Source organism: Copidosoma floridanum, unplaced genomic scaffold, assembly GCF_036245765.1.
Source record: "Copidosoma floridanum isolate Cflo_tuat_1 unplaced genomic scaffold, Cflo_Japanese_pri ptg000020l, whole genome shotgun sequence".
NCBI classification, from domain to species: domain Eukaryota; kingdom Metazoa; phylum Arthropoda; class Insecta; order Hymenoptera; family Encyrtidae; genus Copidosoma; species Copidosoma floridanum.
The window spans coordinates 28,678,925-28,703,199 of record NW_028321897.1 but is presented as its reverse complement, the minus strand read 5'-3'; the positions used below and the strand labels follow the sequence as shown (position 1 = coordinate 28,703,199).

At 32.8% G+C, this 24,275-nt stretch overlaps 1 protein-coding gene across 1 annotated transcript in view; it reads left to right on the top strand.

Moving 5' to 3' along the window:
* The window catches only part of Calr (calreticulin), a 201,124-nt gene that overhangs the window by 135,256 nt on the left and 41,593 nt on the right, over positions 1 to 24,275 (top strand). The window contains exons 4-6 of the mRNA XM_089593647.1: positions 13,516 to 13,667; positions 20,849 to 21,115; positions 21,219 to 21,455. Of these exons, the coding sequence (XP_089449773.1) occupies positions 13,516 to 13,667; positions 20,849 to 21,115; positions 21,219 to 21,455 (656 nt within the window). The remainder of the gene's footprint in view (positions 1 to 13,515; positions 13,668 to 20,848; positions 21,116 to 21,218; positions 21,456 to 24,275) is intronic.

Sequence of the window (24,275 nt, the reverse complement as noted above, 5' to 3'; positions counted from 1 at the left end):
ACAATTTAAAAATAAAAAATAAAATTTATACTGTATACATGGCTCTGTGCCATATACATGGCCACCTCAGTGTTCGACAGTTTCTTTCATGTGGCGGTGCTGCCTGAATTAAGCACTTGGCAAATAGTTGTTCTTGATAATTTTAACACACACCTGCATGCATACCAAAGACTGAAAAAGAAAAACAACAACCTTTGTAGACAAAAACTGGATTTTGTAGGTTGTTGTAAGTTACATAATAAGTTCAAAGAACGATTAATTAGTAAATCGTAGACAAAATTTTTTTAAGATACTTACGATTTTAAATAAAAATGAATCATTTTTTTTAGGGTTTGCCATTTCTGTAGGTTAGGTAGTAGCTGTTTATGTATGTCAAATTTTGTCAAACGTTTAGTATCACAAACCATAAGTTCAAATATGTTCCTTCGTCGTTTTTTGAAGTAATGGAGAAAATTTTTGAATTAAATAAATAAAAGTGTTCTTTTCCTGTGCTTTTATAGGTTTGTTAGGTAAGAAAAAAACTTTTTAGCAGTGTCTAATTCTATTTTATTAACTATGGTACAAACAATACATTGCAGAAAATTTTAGCATCCTATGTTTTTTTTCGTTTAGTAGATTTGGGACGATAAAAAGAAGTTTTTTTTTCTTTTTTAATTATAATAAAGAAACAATCTAAAAATCTAATTAAAAAGCACTAACTAAATTATCCTATATTTTAAAAATACGTCATGCAGATGGATACCCCATATGTGTATAAGTAACTTATTAAGTATGTATTCTATTTTAATTTTTTTTATTTCAGTGCATGGAAAGTTCTCTCTATCTTGATTTTGTATTTGGATAATATTATTATAAAAATATTTAAAATTTTACATTTCTTACATTTAATTAAACAAAATTATTAAAAAACGTACATTAATTAGAATATAACATAAGTATGCTATGATAAAAACGTAAAAATATCATTCTATCAAAAAAGCTCATTTTGGGGCTATGGTATAGGGCTCCATCAAAAAATGATAAAAATTATCTCCCCATCTCATTTTGAGAATTAACAGAATCGTCTACGATGTCTGTTATTATTTGTACAGTAATTGTACGTATTATTTTAATATTCTATATTATCGGTCGTCGCTTAATGAAGATCCATATCAGATTAAATGAAAAAGTAGACTTATTATGTACTGTCGATCTACACTTTATTCGTTAAAAACGTGTTACAGCTGTATCGGTATCACAGTACCTTTGTCAGACAGATGTACATCAAGACTTGATAATATACAGCGTTCTCTCAAGAACATACACGCTGCGCCGTGGTCGACAATCAGATAACAGGGGCTATACACATACATACATCCACACATTCATACGTACACACACACATGCATACATTTCGCATATAGTCAATAATACTGGTCATTTCAAAGCTAAATTAAGTAGAGGCGAATTATTCAAATTTAACATGTCATTCAATAAGATATTAGAGTCTTTTAATTTATTCTGCGTCAGTTTTTTGACGTTTACAATTGTAAACATTAGGTGCATTTAAAGTTTTCCTTCCAATTCACCCTTTTGCGGCTTTTGCATAATCAAGACTTTTGTGAGCCTTAAAGGCTGTTTTTTGTCAACTTTGTTTAGTTCATATATATTTTTTGGTAAGGTTGCTCGACGTCTCATGGCCCTAAAAAGGACCGGCAAGCTTCAAGTAAACTATTTTTTGACTGAAGTTTCCAGCTAACGTGACTGCCTTTATACCTCAGGGTGATCTTCTCTGGTCTGCTGTTGTAGCACCAGACTGATCAGGAGGAAAATTGCAACATCTGAAGCGTTGGAGCTAGTTGTAGAGCTCGTTCCCAACGTCTCCGGGTATTACGCCAAAGACGTCGGTGTCTCAAGCACCTCCTTCTTTGCAGACTCAGTTGTTTTGGTAATCTAGTGTGAGAAGATACTGTCCCGTTTGGTATAGTTTATTTTTCCTTTATAGCTGTTAGGTTCACCCAGCGCAGACTTTGCAAAAGATAGTGATTCTGGGTTAAAAGCTTAGGTTCGAAAGAGTAATATAATGTAAGGTTGTCGGTCGACGGGTTTCCCAGCCTTGCGACGAACAACTCCGCTCGTGACGTCTGTCAGTAAGTGACTGATTCGGTTTAATAGTGGACGGCTTTATATAGTCTCTTAGTTGACGAATCGTTGCTGAAAATAGTAGTAAAAATGTATTTGTTGGCTAGGTAGTTTAACGTTAAGTGGTCCTAAAAAGAACCGATGAGATCAATGGTTAATAAGGGAACGTTAATACTTATAATGGCCTTAAAAAGGGCCTGTGGTGATACTTCTAGTCCTTCCTTATTATTATTTTTGATGATAGAGAGTCGGCTGTGGGTAGCTTGACTCTTACTCTCAAAGTTCCTGCGTACAGAGACTGTGCTGGAGAGAGGTACGACACTGGCCAAAGGAAATCTCGTCTTTGGATCGTTTTTCGGATAACCAATCGTTCACCAGTGGTCAGGCAAGTATGCCTGAAGAATGTTGCCTTTGTAGCTATGCCGTTGGGGCGAACTACTAGGGAGGAGGCTGATGAAATTTTCAGGCTGCTCAAACTCTTTAGGGTCGTTTTCCCTCGCTTGGTGTTGTAGCAAAACTTGCTCTGGTAGTACCAGGCTGGTAAGGAATACAGCCACGAAACCCCCAATAGTTGAAGAAGATTGTGCTCTGGCTAGACTTCTCCTGGTATTGCGCTGGAGATGTCGGCGTTCAGGGTGCCTTTCATTCGTGGCACTCGTTAATGTTGGTCGAAGTAAGTCGCTTGTCCAGTAGGAAGCAGTATCGCTGGTAGTCGGGATACTTAGCTGCACGGCTCCCAGCTCCATGCTTTATGCACCGTTGGTGAATGACTGTAGAATGCAATATTTTTTTGAGAATATTACAACCATACTTGCTTAATTCTATTTTAGGTAGCTTCAATTTTACTTCTTCGCAATCTAGCGGATGCTACTGATCTGAAGTGAAAAGCTAACGTATTTTTGCTAAACTTAAAGGTTATTTATTGGTACTGTTACTAGTTTTTTTAAGATAAAAACTGTACTAACACTATCTAGAAAATGTCAAGACTCAGTATAAAAAATTTCAGCAAGATCGGTTAAGTAGCTTTCGTGGTTAGCGATTACAACAGTTTTTGCTGCTCTGCTTTATATATTGGTAAGGTATGTTGCAATAAATTTCATCGTTTTATCATTATTTTTGTTTAAAGGATTTAGGACAGTAATTAGAAAAAAATGTTTTTATTTTAAATTGTAGTAAATAAAAAGTCTAAAAAACTTACCAATTGAGAAGCACTAAATGAACCATTCTTTAATGAAGAAGTGATGCGTCGCTTTTTAAAACGCCTTTGATTGGTCGTTTAATTTTGACGTTATTAGTTAGCTTAAAAACTATTACTAAATTTAGAATTCAAAACTGATTTGAAGTTGAAATATAATTTTGACTTGTTAAGTTATATGTTACCGAAATCTACACATTCACATACTATTAATTCCTAAAAACTTAATATCTGAGGAACAAGTTTGTGATAGGCCTGATTTTGTAACTACAGGGCTTCTCCCGAAAACGAAAAACAAAAATCGTCTGATTCAGTTGTAAAAAAAAGTTTTTGGAAAAGTTTCCAGCTGTGTTTACGTTACAGAATTTGAAGAAAAAATATTTCTGCACACATATTTGCTTATTACCTTCAAATATGCTTTTAAAATCATTACCTCTAAAATTGTTGATAAATTATTATTCAGTTTTAGATGGCCTTGAGAAAAAATTTCAAATTTTGCCAAAAAATAATACTCTTAAAGTATTGATTCTAACGATCGCCCTACTATGTTGGAGTATCCGTAAAGTAGCTGCAGAGCTCGGCACCTGTTATTGTATGGTAAAAAAATCAAAAGATCTGAAAGGTTCACTTGGTATCTTAGTTCTTTCACTGATAAAAAGAAGGAAAAGATTCAAGAAAAGATACTATTTCTCAAATACTTGAATTTTGTAAAAGTGACTTATATAGTAGGATAATTTCGAACACAAGAGATACTTTTTCAGTCAGTGTTAATGGTCAAAAATTAAAAGTGCAGAAGCGTTTATTATTGAGTGACATAAAAGCACAGTATACACAATTTACATAAAAATTTAAATAATTACCTATTATGCTGACAAAATTTGTCGAGCTCAGACCAAACTGGTGTGTGACTGCAAAAACATCTGGTACTTACAGTGTAAATGTCTGCGTTCTTCACTAAAATTTACGAATTTGATTGATGTAGCTAAGCTGCAGTACTTAACTTACAATTGCAAAGTTTCGATAAAAAAACTACAATGACTGTATTAATTACGTTTTATATATAAAGCAAACTGCGTTTTGTCAATTACTTGAGTGTGAAAAATTTTCAGATACGGAGAAATTTTCAATTTTACTCGTAGAGTAATTTAAGAAATCTATAGTACGGCAAATTATATTCAGCACACAGACAGCTAGTAATCGCTGCACCTTAGAACAAGAATGTCTTGTTTCTGAAGATTTTGTAGAACGAATGAGTAAATATCTACTAAATTTTATCCCTCATAATTTCCTATCAAAAGCTTAGTTAACTTTAGTAAGCAATAGAAAACGGAATTCAAAGGAAGGTGAAGTATTTCTCTCGTAAGACTTGGCTGAAAATTACGCTTACGTTGCACAAGATGCTGTACAAGCGTCTGACAACAACAATGATCAATGCTCAGTTGTTACAGTTATTTTTTACTATAGTTGCGATACAGAAATGAAGCATAATATAATTTTGCTATCGCATTGCACAACTCATGACACAGCAGCAGTGTATTTAAAATGGTGATAACGGAAATTCAAAAAATCTGTTCAAAAGTTTAAAAAATAATTATTGTAAGTAATGGTGCTGAACAGCACTTAAAGAATAGGTTAAACATGAATAATTTGATGAATCATGAAAACGATTGTAATATAGCGGCCGAATGGCACTTTCATGACACTGCTCATAGAAAAGGTCCATGTGACGATCTGAGGGCTGTTCTGAAAAGAGAGGCAATACGTTACAGTCTACAAGTCAATCCAGGCAAAGCTGTATTGAATTCAAAATCCCTCCAAGATTGGGCCAAAAAATTTTTACATCCACAAGAATATTCCACTACAACAAGGAGCATCACGATAAGACTTTAAAGTTTCTGAAACGAACTTACAAAACAGTGTCCTTCGTACCCAACATCCAAATCAGTCACTCTTTCATTTCCATTACTGGCAAAAAATCATTATCAGAATACTTCGATGCGAGTAAAAAAAAAATTGTCCAATAATAATATAAATTAGAAGTACATAAATGTATTGTAATACAATAAACATTGGGACTTCTTTTTATCTTGTATCAAATATTGTGTGTTATAGTAAGATAAAATCGTTCTAAATGTCTCTTTATTTCAACACTTTCAATTTATGGTAAAAAATCAGATTACTAATGCTTATTTATGTAATCAGTAAAAATAAATTAAAAACATAACAAAAAATTATGCCATGACACTATTTTAAGAAAGTATTGCACCTTAAAATATTACTAATCCTCATCCAGTATATTTATACTTACAAATACTAAGTAACTGATATATTTGTACTTTTATCTCGATACACAAAAATCTATCTATTTTTTATTTTACTTTTTTTTCAATATTACATAAAATTGGTCGTATCTTGAAACGGTAAACCTTAATGATTTTCTTTGTTCGATTTGTCTGAGTTTCAGTCTTCCCATTGGAGTACTGCATTATAAATGCGAAGAATTTCTAGTCATGTCAAGATCATTACATACAAAGAATATTACTTTGCAAATATTGGAAAATTATTTTAATAATTGAAGTGAGTTTAAAATATTATTTGCCTGATTACATACCATTTACTATCTTGCGGCACTATTTTCGATCTACTATTTTGATTATGAATATTAAAATAATACATTTCTAATCATTAGCTTTAAACAACAAACCAGTTTTTCTATGGTCGCTGATAACAAATCTAAAGTGAGATTACGTGGGTCTGATAAGTCTTTCGATAAAATCAAGAGGGTGACTATACATGTATAAAAGTGAGAGAAAAAACATTTTGTAGTACCGTTTTATCTTCAATAGAACAGTATTACATGCCGGTGAATGTCGCTAGAGGACGTTCGTCATACATAAATTTTTGATAGATTTAATTAAAATATTTAATTTGATTCGTTGTAGCATAAAAAATATCCATAAATAATTATTATAATTGATTATTTGTTCAATTTCTTATACGTTTAATTTAAAAAAAAAAAAACCCCAACTTCAAAGTGGTATTTATTAGAAGAAGATCTGTATAAATTTTCCAATTTTTATCCTATTATAGATTATTATTAGATAAACCAATTTAATTTTTAAATGGATCCTTAAGTGGTTATTTTAATGAAAGAAGCAAGAAGGGATCGAGTATGCATAAAAGCGTATACATAGGTACATCCGTATGATGAAAGTAATTGTCAGAGTTGCTGCATATTTGCACTCCTCTCACTTCTTTGAACATTCACCCTGTTAACTGTTAAGAACGTCTTTAAGTAAAAATATCACGTTAGTCCTAAATAAATGATTGCGAAAGAATAGTGGTACATTACGTCACTAGGGTGCAAAGTACAAACATAAGCGCCGGAAGGGCACGCTTGTTGTAGGTTGGTGACCTAGTCGCGTATAATGTTTTTCTTATCGAGGGCGTAAAGTGTAATTTTGCGCCCGTGGGCACACTTTGCGTCCAGTAAATCACTTTGGGCCCTAGGGCAGAAAAGTACTTTGGGCTCAGAAGGCGCATAGCGGCAGTTGCACTTTGTGCCCATGGTAAGAAAAATGGAATAAGAATCAATTAATGTACTAACAGAACCGTGTATGAATAAACCAGAAAAAGAAAAAAGACGGAAAGAATTATAAATTGCTTGAAGTTTTATTACAAACTATTTTAAAATAAAGAAATTGTATAAACATTATTTATTTATTTATTTATTGAAAAAAATTAATAAAAATCAAGTTTATATTCAATAGTTAATAGCGAAGCAGCTATCAAAAAATATTTATTTCTGAGTTTTAGAAGTAATTATTTAATTATATAAAAATAGTTGATTGAATTATTAATATAGTTATGTAATGTATAAAAACCTTTATAAATTAATAAACAGTAAATGAATATTAAAATTAGGGATAAGTTACAAACCACATTAAAACTAGGAGAAAAAGTTTAATATACAAAAGGGATCGCTCTTAGCAAACTGTATAGGGTACTGGGCTAGTGTACAGAAGATCATGAGGGAAAAAGCGAGATTAAATAAAAAATTCACTTACGTTACACATTTTCTTAAGTTAACTAATCTGGAATCATCGGCTTAAAATATCTAAAATCCAATTTTCCATATGCTTCTATTTCATATATTAGGTAGAAAAAGACTTTTCTTTTAAGATATAATCGTGGGAGGTTTGCGTGCGTAGAGCGCAAATGAGTGGAACCCCACTAGTATATTAATAAAGATATATACCTTTTTATACTTGCTCAATTGTTGTATGGTAAATGAACTTGGCAACACGGGATTTGATGATTCGAGCATGACTGTATTTAATCCAACAAATTACTTATGTCAATCTTTTGACATCTGTCTGTCTTCGTTAGGGCTAAACAATACAAGTTCGGAGATAATAGACAAACGTTATATGCGCAGTGCGTAACGCGTAATTAGACTTATTATTCCAAATTGTTACAAGTCAACAAGTTTAGCAAAATTTATTAAATTTTTCAAATATTAGACAGCTAGCAAAGGAGTTAATATGTCACTAAACACATTCACTTTTAGGTTACACTGATTATTGTGTTTATAAGTCTGAAACAGTTTTATAATAACTAATTTTATTTATTTTTGATTTTTTTTGTGATATGAAGTAATTACAAACTCATGCTGTGTCCAAATAAATTAGATTTTTTATAATGCCCGAAAAAAATCTAAAAAGATAAGCAATGTTACTTGATTTTAATCATATTATACATCAAACAAATTTAAAAGAGAAACAAAATACTATGACTATCTTAGGGCGCAGTATATACATTTATTTCATTGCATGTTAAAAAATGTCTTATCTACTGTATGTTCGATCATAATAAATACTACGATACACCACATTTAATCGATGACAACAAATACTAACTACTGATTAGACGAGTGGTAAGTTGCCATACTTTTGATAATACTGAATTTCAGACACATTTTTTATAAGTAGCATAACTTGATTAACTGTGTTCTAGGATCGATAAGACGGCCAGCCTATGGCTTTGGTTTACTGGCTGATTAGGGGCCTTACTCTTGACGCTTATTCTGTTATGAAGGCCTTCATACCATACTCTTTGCTTATTTTTAGGCTTACGTGTGAACTTTTTCTTTGTTAGATTTTTGTGCCAAGACCTTATTGACGAACCAAAACATAATGATTCAAGTAAAAGTATAAGTAGAAGACAAAAGTCTTTAGATTTCTAGAATATAATGTTACCACATCTATGAAACACAATGGCCAGATAATAAAATAAAAAATAGTAACAATAAGCACTGACATAGTATGAATATAAATCGAGCATACTTAATGCATTTGTTGTGTTAAGTGTCGCCAAAAGTAAGGAAAAGAAAGCTTGCTTTAAAAAGATCTGCGTTCTCTCTTCCTCTCTGTGTTTGGTATCAAGGAGAACTGCTAGCTCTGGTACAGCTTTTTAATTCTCTCTCTCACTAAGTTAAAAAGAGAACGCAGATTCTTTCTAGCCAGTTACTCTCTTCCTAATTTTTGCCGACGAACCGAAGCTTATGTTACCCCTATGAAGGTATATCGCATAAAGCTCATTCGTCGGATAGTGCGACCGTACCTTAGAGAAAATGGCGTCGTTCACTGTGTAACATACGTGTACATACGAGTCACATATATATAAAATATGTATAGGCACACAAGTTGAAGTTGTATATGGGTGATTCTGCCGTAAGTTGCTCAGATTATGTCCGGTACTTGCACTCGCATGCCATCGTTAAATCCAAAATTTTAAAAACGTTAAATTGTGTTAAATGTTGTCAACTTCACTTGTTATATTGTCTAATATCAATGCATTCATTTCTTCATTGAGATAATTGATCATTTAGAGTCGAATTTTCCATTCCGACCCATGTCCACAACTCAATTTCACTTATGAAAACTTTCACCGGTAAAAAATGAAGCTTATCTGCTACTTAGGTGTGTAAGCATTATATACTTTAGCTATTGGGGATAGGATTTGTACCTTAGCCCCACCAAAAATTGACAAAGACGAGTGAGTTTTCACTGCATACATTTTGTCTGCATATTTACATCATAATAACGGTTTTAACAAAAATCAGTTCAAACTAGTAACTTTTTGGATTAGAAATGCTAACCAACGGTCACTTTTTAAAGTATAGGACTAGAATGAACAAATCCTCACGGCAGTAGTACCAGAAAATGTTACGTCTCGAATAGCCAAGCTCTTCTATTTACGTATTTCGCGCGTACAAACATTTTATTCCATTCTGACCCCCCATGGAACAACCACTCGGTGTATGTGTGCAAGTACGCAAACTACAGTTTCCTATTGCATTTGAGGCTAGTAAATAAAGTATGGGTGGACAAGTCATTGTAATACGTCTATGTCGTACGAGCACTACAAACATTGAAAATTCCATTCCGAACTTTTCCATTCCGACCCTACCTCACCTCAAAGTACCGTTTTTTTTTTTTGTTTTAGAGCAATCAATTCCAGCCAAACTTTTTTTTCATCACTGTTGAGCTAAAAGACGAGACACGTGTCTCAGGGTTTCGTCCAATTGACCTCTTTTCGCTACATAAATGCAAAAACGGTGGTGCTACTTCCAACGTTGGTAGCCACGTGGTGCACTCCATTAGGTGGCTTTATCTGGGTTTGAATGAAAGCAAAAACATTGTCGTAATGATTAAAACACAAATCTTTGAATTTTATGCCCCGAATGAAAAGTTATAGTGATTTTATAAAAAATACTAAATTTTAGCCAAAGTCTCATTATAAGCGATATTTCTGCTCTAATTAAAACAGCTGTAACTTTTATATGGAGAGGAAAAATAAAAAAAAAATTTTTAATCGATAGGTTTTGACCCCAGCTTTTATCTGCGCTTAGTAAGAACACTCAAACTAATGAAGAAGCTTAGCTACACGTGTTACAAAGAGATACAATTATTCAAAAATCAATGAAAACTGACTTTCATAAAATTTCGTATAACTTTTGACTAGTTAATCTTGTAGTTGCATCCCTTTAGACAGTTATTACTGATGTTGTGTACAGTAGAAATAACATGAAAATATTTTTTTTCAACCAACTTCTCTTTAAACAATTTTTTAAGTCGATCTGAGCAAATTACGACATAATTACCCATATATAATTATATTGTTACGCGTGAACGACGCCATTTTCACTAAGGTAAGCTTTGCGATACACCCTTATACTTGTAGTATGTCTACATAAGCCGTTCACTATAATCAGTCGTACAGTTGGAGTATTACGCTTGGTAAATATACCATTGATATGATACGTACAGTATAGTACCTCAAGCTCTCCGTTTATACATTTATTGATGTCTTCACGTAACGGGTTTTTTAGTAGGGCAGTGATTGTACTACATGTAGAGAAGGTCGAGTACAGTCCACGTCAGATATAAAGCCAGTGTAGTACACGTGTAACCATGCTTGAGGTTTGTACATCTGCAAATAATGACGATTTTTAAGTCAATGATCTTAAAATAAGTTAGTGACTATTCATGGCCATTTGTTATCCTTACTATGACAATTATTATTATCATTAGTATTATTATTATCGTTATTATTACTGTTATTATTATTATTATTATTATTATTATTATTATTATTATAACTACTACCATTTATATTATAACTATAAGTTATTATGGCAACGGTCACCGTTACTGCTGTTTAAGTATTAGTCTTAACTGACATATCGTAACACATCGATCATTTATTCACCCGAGCATTAATTAAATTTTTAAGCGATTTTCACTGCTCTTTTTGCAGCGAGTTGAGTTGAATAAACAAACACTGTTTAGCATTGGTAAATATTAATAATATTCTATCTTAATGTTAATATTAAGTTATAATAAAATTATGTAAAATTTGAATGTAAAAGAAAAAGGAAGGGCAAAAGTAAGTGAATCACCTTCCCTTCTCTTGACGCATGTAGGAAAGCAAGCCGGATGTAGAAAGTGCTAATTTCTGAGTGGCTGAAGTAGTGCAGCTCTAGCCAATTAGATTTTTGGCTATTATCATTTTTTCAAGATTTTTAAGATGCCCCAAAAACAGGCACACAATTTTCGTAGCTCAAACGGTAAACTGAGTAGTTAGAGTCCACCTCTGCTACCTCCCCGTATACCACGAGGTAAGAACGCGGTCCATTTTTACCCTCGAACGGTCGAGTGTGTAGATAGAGTCCGCCTCTGCTACCATACGGTCCTTCATGAGCGAGATTTAATTTCGGTTTCAGACATCTTACGCTGATCCACCGCGTGTATAAGCGTTATGTTTTGAAATAAAAATAAGTGTTTAACATTTATTTTATTTTTCTAATTTCTTCTTTTCGCCTTCGGTGTGGGCATAAACTCTAACACACACACCATTACTTGTTGCAGTAGTGGTACCCATGGAATACCGGGAAATAATTAACAAACGTACGCACCATTACTTGCAATAGTATTGGTACCCCAGGACCCACGGAAATTATATAATCTATTGGATTGTGCATAAAAACTAGAGCAAACACCTTTACTCGTGGCGGTTTTGGTAGATTCTGGACGGGTCGCGAATTAAAATACAATCAGACCCTTTACGTAACCTCTAGAAACGATACCTTTACTCGTAACGGTACGGGTAGTTTCTAGATTGCGAACCGGACACCATTCAGTACGCTGCTTCGGGTAATGTCGACAAACCTCAAGCGCGCCGCAAGTAAGCACATTGGGAAACTGTACAGCAGTCGCTTTGAGTCGTGTTAAAACAGTCGTAGCCCCTTTTTTCAAATATCGTATAGTTTGATTGAACTATTCTGTAACCCCGCATTCCACCTACGTGCCCTGCGTGTCTCCCGAGTCATTGAGCAAAAACTTATACTCAAATAAATCGTCGCGCCGACGTAATAACACAGTGCGCACTATCGTTGTTTATTTATTCTATTTCTGGATTTTCACTATAATATTGTTAGTTTAAGCGGCACAAGAAGTGGAATAGTTGTGACAAAGGACAACCATGATTTTTACTGTTAGGAGATAGAAATAATATACCTTATCATAATAACGGGGTTCTGCAGTGATTGTATGAAGAGCAATTTTAGTAACGACTCGGTAACTGACTAATTTAACCGAAAATCACTGTTTTTAGGCATACTTTAGCGTATAAATAAAAAAAAAGACTTCAATAAGGAAATATTATATTACCTTTTCTGTCCCTTGTTAAATTTCTTACAAAGTAATGTTTTTTTGGTCAAAATTATTATTATTATTATTATTTTTTAAATTAACTAGTGCTGTGTAGACACATCCTTCGACTTGAACATACTAAAAAACAAGAAAAAATTATTTCTCAGTATTAGAAATATTATAGTACTAATTACATGGTAGCTCGCTTTTTTTTGGCTTCAGTACGTTATCGTTTTATGCAATCCATGTCGCCTTGCTCTTCTTATACCTTATTTAAAAAAGCGTTATAACTGGCCTGGCATCGTCCAATCACAATCTGGAACCTATTATGCTACATAAAGGCATTCGTATGCACAACTCGTTGCAGGGTAGCTCGATATTTGTTCCACAAGGCAAGAGCATATATCTGACCATTACAGCCCTCTGCCTACCTCTAGCTAGCTTGGTCTGAATTTACAAGTTCACAAAAATTTTGATACGAGGTAAGATTGAGACCCCCACAATATAAGGATAATTTTTTAAAAATTTTTTTGCCGCCGTATAGTGAAAAAGTATTTGACTCCCGGAGGACCAATAAATACTTTCCTGACCGTTATTGCAGAGTAATGACGTGCGTGCAAAGTAATTACGAGGGTGAAAAGTTCTGTCTGACAGCGAAAAGTATTGATTGCACTTTATGCTGCAAGAACAAATAACTTTATGCATACTTTTATAAGTTAAAAAATATTCAAATAAGAATTTAAACTAAAGCCCAAAGTTTAGAAAGACTTTTATCATTTGATTCTAGCTAAACAATAACCACTGTAGTCGCTGCGATACTTATAGTTTTTTGCAGAGTTCTCTGCAAAACTATATTAAAAATGTTGTGTCATCATAAAATAAAGATTATTTAACAAGTTCTCTTTCAAACAAATTAGAATTATCGCTACCTAACATAAACGTAAAATGTTTATTACCATTTCATTAAGAACATTTTTTTTGTAGGACCCGACATTTGTGGACCAGGAACGAAAAAAGTTCACGTTATTTTTAATTACAAAGGAAAAAACCATTCAATCAAAAAAGATATACGTTGCAAAGATGATGTATTCACACATTTATATACTCTCATCATAAGACCAGATCACACTTATGAGGTAAATATGTTTAATTTCTTTATTATCTTTATTTTTATTTTGGAACTTAGTTGAGACATAACTTATAAGAACATCAATATTTTTATCGTTATTTTTGTGAATTATGGTATCGCCTGATTTAACTGTAAAGGTTCAAAGTAAGTTTTGCCAAATTACTTCAGCTACTGTGCTAACCCTAACACTATGGTTATTGATGAAAACTTCACCTCTCGCTATTATACTAACGTTATATTTTTCATGACTATTGTTGATTTAAAAACGTTGTTTCTCATCGTCTTCTATTTAGTTATATAGAAGTATAGGGTATGCCGTTGGGATGAACCACTGAGAAGGAGGCTGATGAACTTTTATAGCTAGTGAGGCTGTCTAAATCTCTCAAGGTTGTTTTCACTGACATTATCCTGTACTGAGCGTAATATAACTTCCCATGATTCTCCCTCTTCATTTCATGAAGGTACATCAAAAATTAAGGTTATATTTTTTCATAACTCAATGCCTCTGTTTTTGTACATCATAATATTTTTATTCCTTTTAGAAAGCCCGTAAAACTCGTTATTTTTGCTCTGTCTTGTTACCCTTTAAAGATATGGCGTATTTTGTAATGTTTGGAGGTTATACCATATTATAAATATTTGTTTAATCAATACTGGCCATCTGCATCGATCTGCCATGCATTCAATAATTATTTGTTAATATCCTTTATTAAAATAATAATATTAACTAGTGTATATAGTATTAATATAACTACTTTACTCCATACAAATGCGTGCCGGCAAACATGTACATACTTGCACAGTAAAAGTGGAAAGTACACACAAACACTCATCATACATGCATACTTCTATGGTTGCATTCATAATTCTGGGAACAAGTTACACTCATACTTGCATGTATACATTGTATACGAGGACACTGCACACAGTAACACACTACGACATGGCAATAGGAATATGTCTAATTGAATGTTCAAATCTACCACCAATTATGTGATTGTGGCGCCTGAACTTAGATGGGTGTGAGAGTCGTGTGTATGCATGTCGACCAAAAAAGTGCTCCCATTTATTTAAATAACATTCGTTTGCAAATATTTTTTTTTGTATTCGATTCGTAATCAAATTCTCTGTAATTTGGCTTTTTTTTTCGCCAGCAAAAATGGGAGTGCTTGCTTTTTCCTTACTCTTTCTGGCTGATGGATCCCTTCGCTGGCTGTCTCTGTCTCTCTCTGTGTCACTACTACTACTCTGTCTTCCCTCTCTCTACAAGTGCACGCTTTTTCCTTACACTTTCTGGCTGATGGGTCTCCGTTTCCAACCGTCCTTATAGGCAGGAAATACACGATACACGAGGAGTATACATCCCATGGTAAAAAACTTCGTTCTAAAAAATCAAATACATTAAAGACACTTCGACTATTATTGATGATGAGCAGCCCTTTAATTCAGATAAAAACCCTCAATCGTGGTAACAATCACATTAAATTCGTGTACTATAAAAATGTCAGATTTCTATAAAATGAACTCTGTAGAATAGAACCAACTTTACCTTTACTTACTATAACTCCAGGTATAATAATCTTTAATGAAACTTATCCAAAATTATATACTTTTGACTCTAAGCTGGCTCTACCCAACTATAACATCCATAGACAGGACAGGCATCTAGTTAAAGAATATCATACACGTGGTGGTAGTGTCTTAGTGGCAATAGACAAAAACATACCATCTAATCTCATTCTGTTATAAATAAACATTGAGTGTGTGTACGAATATGAGGTGCTGCGTTGGACTTTATTTTAGTAGTGGTCTCCATTACTCTGAGCTCTGCTATAGTGGCCTACACCGAACTTAATGACCATACTGGGTCACTCATAAACTTATATCTCTCCCAAAAATTTTAATATGTGGTGATCTCAATCTGTCCAACTGTTCTTGGACTAATTATATTATCCGCTTTCTCTGCATCTTACGGGCTACGCTTTACCTGACCGACTTCAAGCCGCTTCCCATATTTTTTGTATTTGTAACACTCTGGACCTCCAAAAACTTTTCTATCCTATTTCTATATCTATCTACAAATTTGAAAACTCACAATGGGCTAACAACGACAGACCTATTGTTCTACTGAGTCCTATACCAAAACTGCTTGATTACCTCAGATTCTCTATTTCTACAGTCCGATCTCTTAAATGCGATCTTGTGTTGCTCCAACAGTGGATTCTCGGTTTCTGAAGATATGTGCATAGTTTAATTAGTTAATAAAAGCAAAATCACATCACACTATAATAACTCAATTAACGACAAGAAATAAAAAAGGGGTTAATTTACTAACTGGTCTGGGTGTACTCTCGACTCCTTATGGTCCTTCAAAGACCATATCAGTAAAGTCATCTCCATGTGCTACGAGCTTCTGGGCTTTACACAAAAAAAACGCGTGATTTTTTCGAAAAATCACTCGCAACTTCCTATTGGAGTCCATCGTACATTTGTTTAAGTCTTTAATACTTCTACATTTAAATTATGCATCGATTATCTGGTCCCCGTACACGCATCAAAATTTTTCTTAACTTGACAATGTACTTCATCGCACTCATAGACTTGCCTCTTACGAAACAGGTTCTCCCATAGCATACACAAACCATAATTATTCTCTTTATCATATCAGACACTCCTTATCCGTAAAAATTTACATACTTACATCCGGTGTCAGAGTAGAGAATAACGATCGATATCTACAGTTCATCGTATGACCCTTGCAGTATCTCGGTTGAAGAAAGTCTGTGCCTATTTTTCCACTCTCACTAGCTAATTAAGTGTAAAAGCCGAGGCAAATAGAAATGCATTAGGAGGGAATTTCATTGCCATATTGTTTTTCTAAATTTTGGAGTATTACCAAATCAGACTCATGAAAACTTTTTTCCAATGATTCAAGATGAAAGATAAAACTTGAATTATTTTAATTTAATTAAATTTAAGTTATCTAAGCCTAGTTGTTCATATTTTCCATACGGATAAAACATTTGAAGAAGTTTAAAAATTATGCTCTTTTACACTTGAAAAAAAAATTTCATTGTGATAGTTTGTCAAGTAAAGATTCTGAATTGTCCAAGCCTCGAAAAACTAATACAGAATGCTCATAAAATCTCACCAATCTTTTAAATAACAGAAAAATAGCTAATTATTCTCTTTATTTGTGGTGGGTCTCAATAATTTTCATGGGGAATGTGTTAAAGCGTGTAATAGATGGGCTGGTGTGGAAGAGGCAATTGGGTTTATCATTGTTTAAATTACATTTTAATAAGCATATTTTTATGTGAATGTGTAGAGGGCTGCGGAGGAATACCATTCAAAGTGATGTAGAGAGGTTGAAGTGGAGTAGGGAGGGTTATTATTTAGCCTCAGACTACTACTACTGTATATAAAATAAAAAGATTTGCCACCCCCAAAATTAAAAGGAGAATTCAATGTATTTCTTCCTTATTTTAACCCAATTTTTTTTTGCCAAGATATTTTTTCTTATACGTTGTACTTCACAAATTTAGTAATTTTTAATTGTGTACCTTAGCATAAAGCGCTTGATACACTTGAATTCTTAAGTATTACTATTGCACCAACTCTTAAATTGAGTTCATTCGGGGGTAAACCTTTACGGATACTTTTCATTATTTATACTGAAAAATGTATATAAATATTATTGTTCGACATATCATGTGTTGCGTTATATATAATCACGTCCACGCTAAAAAAAATGTAATGACATTAATCAATAGATTTTGACCTGCTTTTTCTGATGATGATATTTGTTTTTCCTGAAAAAAATTTTTTAGTAGTGAAAATCAAGTTTTAAGCTCAGGTCAATTTACTCAAAGTATGTATATATATATATATATATACACAGACCAATCAAATTAGCAACTCATAAACTACATCTCCTTAAATTTTTAGAGTGGGAGAGCTAAAGATGTAGAAATAGTCAATAAAGACTACGTCGCGTGGTCTCGCTCGCTGCTGCGCACATGGAGCGGACTAGCCACTGCGGCTGCTGGGTGATACACTTTTTTATACTCATTCATAATCGAAGGAAGCAAGCTAAAAAAATATTTAAAGCATGTAAGCCTATCGATTTGCAGTTGCTTTATTAGATAGATTGTTTGTTTTTTCATCTCTAACTCTTTTTTTGAGTAAAACAAAAAAGGTTGTAAATTAAGCGTCAAATTTGCGCTTAAATGTATGTTTTCTATTACATTAAGTTTATTCTTATTAATACCTGTTGTTGTTGTTATCTGTAGATTTGTGACAAGCTTACTCGTATTATATATACTTTCCTTTGTAATTATTGTTTTATTCTGTTTGACAGTAATTTGTATTACCTTTTATGTTTTACATTTTTTAACGCCAACATAACCAATAATTAAGTGATATATTGAAAATATTCAAAATAAATAATAAAGGAAAAGTTTTTGCAGTGAGAGTACAAAAGTCGGGTGTCAAAAAGTACGAAAACAAAATAAAGAGTTAACGACAAAAAACAAAGAAACTATTAAATAAAGCAGCTTAAAATTTATAGGTTTACATGTTTAAAATATTTTTTAGCTTGCTTTCTTTGGTTATAAGTAAATATAAATTAGTGTATCATCCAGCAGCCGCAGTGGTCAGTCCGCTCTGTGTGCGTGGCACTGCATGTGACCACACGCCATAGTCTTTATTTATTGACTATTTCTATACCTTAAGCTCTTTCACTCTAAAAATTTGAGAAGATGTAGTTTATGAGTCGCTCTTTTGATTATTTTGTATCTATATATAAGGAAGTTGAATTTCATTAATAAATTAACACAATAAGTTTCTCTGTAAATAAAGTTAATTTTATTTATTGTTTTATTTAAATATTTTCCCTTTATACACTATTTACAAATAATAGATGTTATACGCGATCTTACCGGTAAATAAAAAAACGACAACTAATGTTTATTCTTTATCCACTTTTCAACTGCCTCGTATTCTGTTCACTGCTGAGCCACGCCTTGATACAAGCGGCTACATAGTGACTCTACGTGTCAGCCTCTCATATACACTTTCTGTTCTTCTATTGGGCCACGTACTAACTCTACGTTTGTCATTCTCTTATCTCTTTACAGCTGTATTCTTTGAGTGCGCATATGACGCGCTAAATTCAAACTAAAGAAATTACATTTTCTTTTTATATATATATAATTTAATATATTTTGAAAAAAATTGACCCGAACCTAAAACTTAATTTCCACCGCTAAAAACATTTTCCCAGAAAAAACAAATGTCATTATCAGAAAGGACACGTCAAAATCTATCGGTTCATTTTGTTACATTTTTTTTCTAGCTATTTTCCATCACTTGTAAGCGTGTTTCACTCATATATAGTACAATAAGTAATAATATCTTGAATTACTTCTCTAATATTTTCATTACTTCTGAAACTGCTATACTCGTTTTATAAAGTAAATATGAGACCATCGACTGAACGATTTTTAGAACCACCAAATATTTCAGAACAAACATCATGTGATATTCATTCGCAAAGGCTTATCACCTTATAAACGTAATTTAAGAATTGGTACAAAAATAATATTGATAAGTAATTTAATTATACTAGATGGTTTATGTGATGGCACACGATTAAGAATTACTAAGTTATTGAAAATCAGCGTGGAAGAAGAAATTATTACTTGGGAAAAAACGGATGTAATGTTTTTATTATAAGAATAACATTAAACACTAGAAATATCTCTTCACTATCTGTTATTCTATATCGTAAGCAAATCCCAATAGTAGTGGCATTTGCCATGACTATCAACAAATTTCAAGGTCAGAATTTCGATAATGTAGATTTATATATAAGAAAACTTATGCTTCCTTACGATCAGTAATATCAAGATGAAATAATAACAATAGTATATTCATTCAAGTATACTATAAAAGACGGTAGGCGGTGAGATGGGAAAAATGGTGCGTGAGGCTGTTACGGGTCGGTGGAGGTTTCCTGAAAAGGTGAAATATGTCTATTTGTCCTTTTTCATCCTTGATTTGTGAGTCTTTTTTATATCGTTATTTTTCTATTTATGTATTTAAGTGTTTATTGTGTCTTGTCATCGTAGTTGAAAAAAAATATTTTAACTCTTCATCTCTATAATTAATTCTTTACGTCTACTTTTATCCCGCTGTCTCTGAATTATTAAGTCCTTAAACTAGGTCATATTGCTATTGTCTTTATTTTCTATGTTTCTGTGTTTTTTTTTTATGTTTGTTTTAGTTTTTAATTGTTTCTACGTCAGTTACACCAATAGTATTTTTAGTATCATTCAATGTAAAAAGTTATGTATAAAACATATGTTTATTTAAAGTAATTTATCCATCTGTGTTACTCTTAGGTAAACTATATCTCATTGTCTCAATTACAATCTTACTTAGTGGGTTTCAATTAATTTATATTCTGTTTGTGTGAATTTTAACAAGAAAACAATTTGCTACAATAATGGACATGTGATTGTATTTGGTTCGTAAGGGAGGCATAATTATAAACAGAATTCCTAAAAATTTATAACATAAAGACAAATATGACAACAATATTATGCACCTACTAGTTAGAATCGCTTACTGCAAATCTTGACGGATTCGAAGAATAGGAAGTTATCTTGCAGAATTTGAGACAAAACCTCAGGAAGGCTTTTTTCTAATTTTTCCTGAAAAAGTACTAATCTCTCCTATCTTTTTATTTCAATAAAGAAACTAACGTCAACGCTCTACAGTAATTAATACTACTGATGTTCTGTGACTGTTAAGAACAGCTAGAATACATACTTTAAGTGTGTCATTCTAATAATGTACTAAAAAGGCCTGCGATAATTAAAACCACATGATATACTATTCACTGTGGTTGTATTTATCATGTTCTATAACCATTAATGTTAAACGAGTGCATAAATTTATATCAAAATTTTATTTTGCAAATGTAAGAACAAACACCTTAGATTATAGTCAATGTACCACGATGTATTAAAAAAAACTTCCTTACAGTACAAGTTTAATTGATTCTTTTTTTTATTATGATTATATTATGTTTCTTCGTTTTATGTTCATGTACATTTGGTAATAGCAAACTCCAAGTTTATCATTCGAAATTAATTTATCAAACAATAATAAAACCTGTTTTAGGTACTAATTGATAAAGAAAGAATTGAGTATGGTCAGCTTGAAGATGATTGGGACTTTCTTCCTCCCAAAAAAATTAAAGATCCGTCTAAGTCAAAACCGGATGATTGGGATGATAGACCTACTATTCCAGATCCAAATGACAAAAAACCTGAAGACTGGGACAAACCTGAACATATTCCTGATCCAGATGCTTCAAAACCAGAAGATTGGGAAGATGAAATGGATGGAGAGTGGGAAGCTCCTGTTATAGATAATCCGGAATACAAGGTATAGTGAATAACATGTAAAAAAAAAAAAGCATGATGTTAAGTGACATATAAAAATACGTTAAAGCAAATTGCTGTGTGCTAAAATTTTTTACTTTTATAAGGGTACGTGGAAGCCAAGACAAATTGATAATCCTGCCTATAAGGGACCATGGGAATACCCTGAAATTGACAATCCCGATTATGCACCTGATTCTAAATTATATGTCAAAACCGAAATTTGTGCGGTAGGATTTGACTTGTGGCAAGTAAAAAATGGAACCATTTTCGATAATATTTTGTTAACTGATGATCCCGATTATGCTTCTCAGAAAGGAGATGAAATTTGGAAACTAAGAATTGTGAGTATTTTTTAGGTATTTGAAAATAATAAAATTGTACTTTATCAGCTTTATAAATGACAAATAAAAGGGTTTTATTTTAGGATTATATAAATGTTCTTTTGAAGGCACATTAGTTTTTTTGACGTTAATTTATAATACGTACTTTTTGTATTTTTACTAACAATATACAGAACTTACTATTTGTTTTTTTTTTTTGTTTCACATGTACATGTAAATTACGGGTCTAAAAAACGTTAATAATCTGAAATCGTTAATACAAATTCTGGTATGTGTATTACATACAAATAAATAAAGTGCACTCATTTAGTGCTTCAAGAAGAAAACTCTATAATCAGCCTCAAAAAACTATCTCATCATAGACGACTCACAGTTTTTATTGTGTCTACAAACAAAATCAACTATCGTAAATATTTCTAGATAATTTATATTTTCTTCCTTTCCTACCTTTTACGTTAACATAGCTTCACAAAATCAAAAAAATATTGTTCATTGGACTAGTACAGGTCAATCTTATGTTTTCAAGATCACTCAATCTTAATATGTGGTCTGATTTTTTCTATCATACCAGATTTTTTCCATATCCTCATAGAAAAAGCTTGAAAAAAAAAAATTTCTCTGAACTTGAATCCTTAAAGTCTTTCTCACAGAAAAAAGCCAAATAACAATTTAACTTATGAACCCCCCAATTTTTCGAATCTCGAGTTTCTAAAACTGTAGCCGCAAAATATCCCTTCTCGTTATCAACCGGTCTGTTGTAAAACCTATCAAAGGTATTTAATCTTTCCAACTGTTTGGCTGCTTGCTTGGCGAAGAATTCATCTCCTCTTGCCTCTTTTAAAACTACTTTTATCCAAATCCTGACTGTGTTAAAGAAGATTGGACTTAACGGAGGAAAAAAAGAGATTAGTGGCTACTCAGCTGAGCCTCTTATCGTCTCTGTTTTTTGGATATACGCTTCTACCGTACATGTGATGCAAAAAGCCTTATTGTTAAAAGATAGAAAACAGGCTAATAGCTGTTTTGCACCCATCCTGGACGTCATTACAAGATCGAAGATCCTTATATTGAGGGTCTTTAAACCTTGTGTTTTCTAGTTTAATAAAGGTCAAAGCCTAAACTCTGAAAGCTGAACAAATTGCCAATAGCATGTTCTTTAGGGTCAGACTGCAAAGATATATGGGTGAAAATAAAATGCTAAAGGTGATAGATGAAATCATTCGTTTGACCGCATCCGATTTAATGTACCATTGGTCAAAGGCCTGCTGAAAAGAGCCCTGCTGCTTGGAAAATAGACGTTGATGGATGATAAGACTTAACTTTCTATGTAGTAAGGGAATAAGAATCTTAGATGGATTTTTAAAGCTTTCTTGATGACAATTAGAAATTTAACGTTGAAAGATATTCTTTATAGCCATTTAGCTTACTCAGAAATTTTGTTTCCATTTCTACTGTTCTTTAAACACAAATACGTGGGTGTTTAGTGATACTGCTTTATTGACCAAGAATCATAGAAAGAATTTCCAGGTCGCCAATATGTGCTATCTGTGTTTTAAATTCTTTCACTTTTCTTAGACAATTATACGATTGCATATTGCTCTATTGTAAACTTCAAATGTACAACGAAAACTGCTGAAAATTTATCCGTATTACGTGGTAAAACTGTTTTGATTTAGTGTCAATTATTCAATTCATTAAATGAGTTTGTGTCATAGAAAAAACATTGTTGAATATCATTTCACTCGGATTATGTATACTGATGTAAGACTATAATCGTTTACTTCTTACCCCGGTAAAGTCATTATTAGTATCACTATTATTTAATTTCTGTTCTTCTTCTTCATCCCATTTTTATTCGCTGGTGTTATTCACACTAAAATTTACAAAACCAGAATAACCAAAAGCAAAAAGCAAACTTGTTCTACAAACTAATAGTCCCTAAAATCTTCAACTGTAATCTTTACGCGTTTTACATGCGCCACAGTACATTTTATGTAGAGATGACCACTGCAGTCTAGAATCGCTATCACAAGTGGTCGGTCGCGTCAGTCATAAGAATATGCGTAGTCTGTAGACTCTTACTATGAACTGTGTACAAGGGGCTCTATTATAAACATAAACAACTTATGCATGTATGCACGCACTATGTAGTACATGTATTAGGAAACATAACAATCATGAACGGTTTTTTATGTAAATACACTAGTGGGGCTTTGCCCTCTCCACGCTTTATTTACTAACCTCCCATAAATAGATTGTAACTTATATTTTAAAACTTTTTTAGTAAGTTTACTTTTTGATTTCTAATAATTTCACTACTATTATATTATTTCGATCTTGGACACGGTTGGCGGGCGCTGCAGCGCACGGACGTATCGTCAATAGTGTCCGTGCTGTGTGTGTATTTTCGTGGTGTTCTGTGGCGTAAAAAGCGGATGAAAAATGTTTTCAGATAAAAAAGTAGGCTAATAACGCCCTAAGTAAGTAATAAGTGTGGAAGTGGGTTAAAGAAGGTGCATACAAGACTGGAAAAGTGTAGTGCATTTTGAGGTTATATTGGTACAACTATAAGTGACAAGGATATAGTCGTCGGTAAAAGATGGCGCCAAGGATAGATGAGGGGAAGACGGCAGCGAAACAGTTGAACCCCATCAAAAGTGCACAACTAAAACCCGCTCTGAAGCCAACTGAGTCAGAACACAAGGCAAAAGAAGGAGAGGAAAAACTAGACGAAGGAAGAAAAGACAGGGAGTAGGAAGCAGTATAGTCAAGACGATTCTAGCACGGCATCTTTCGAAAAAAACGATGTCAAAGAGAGCG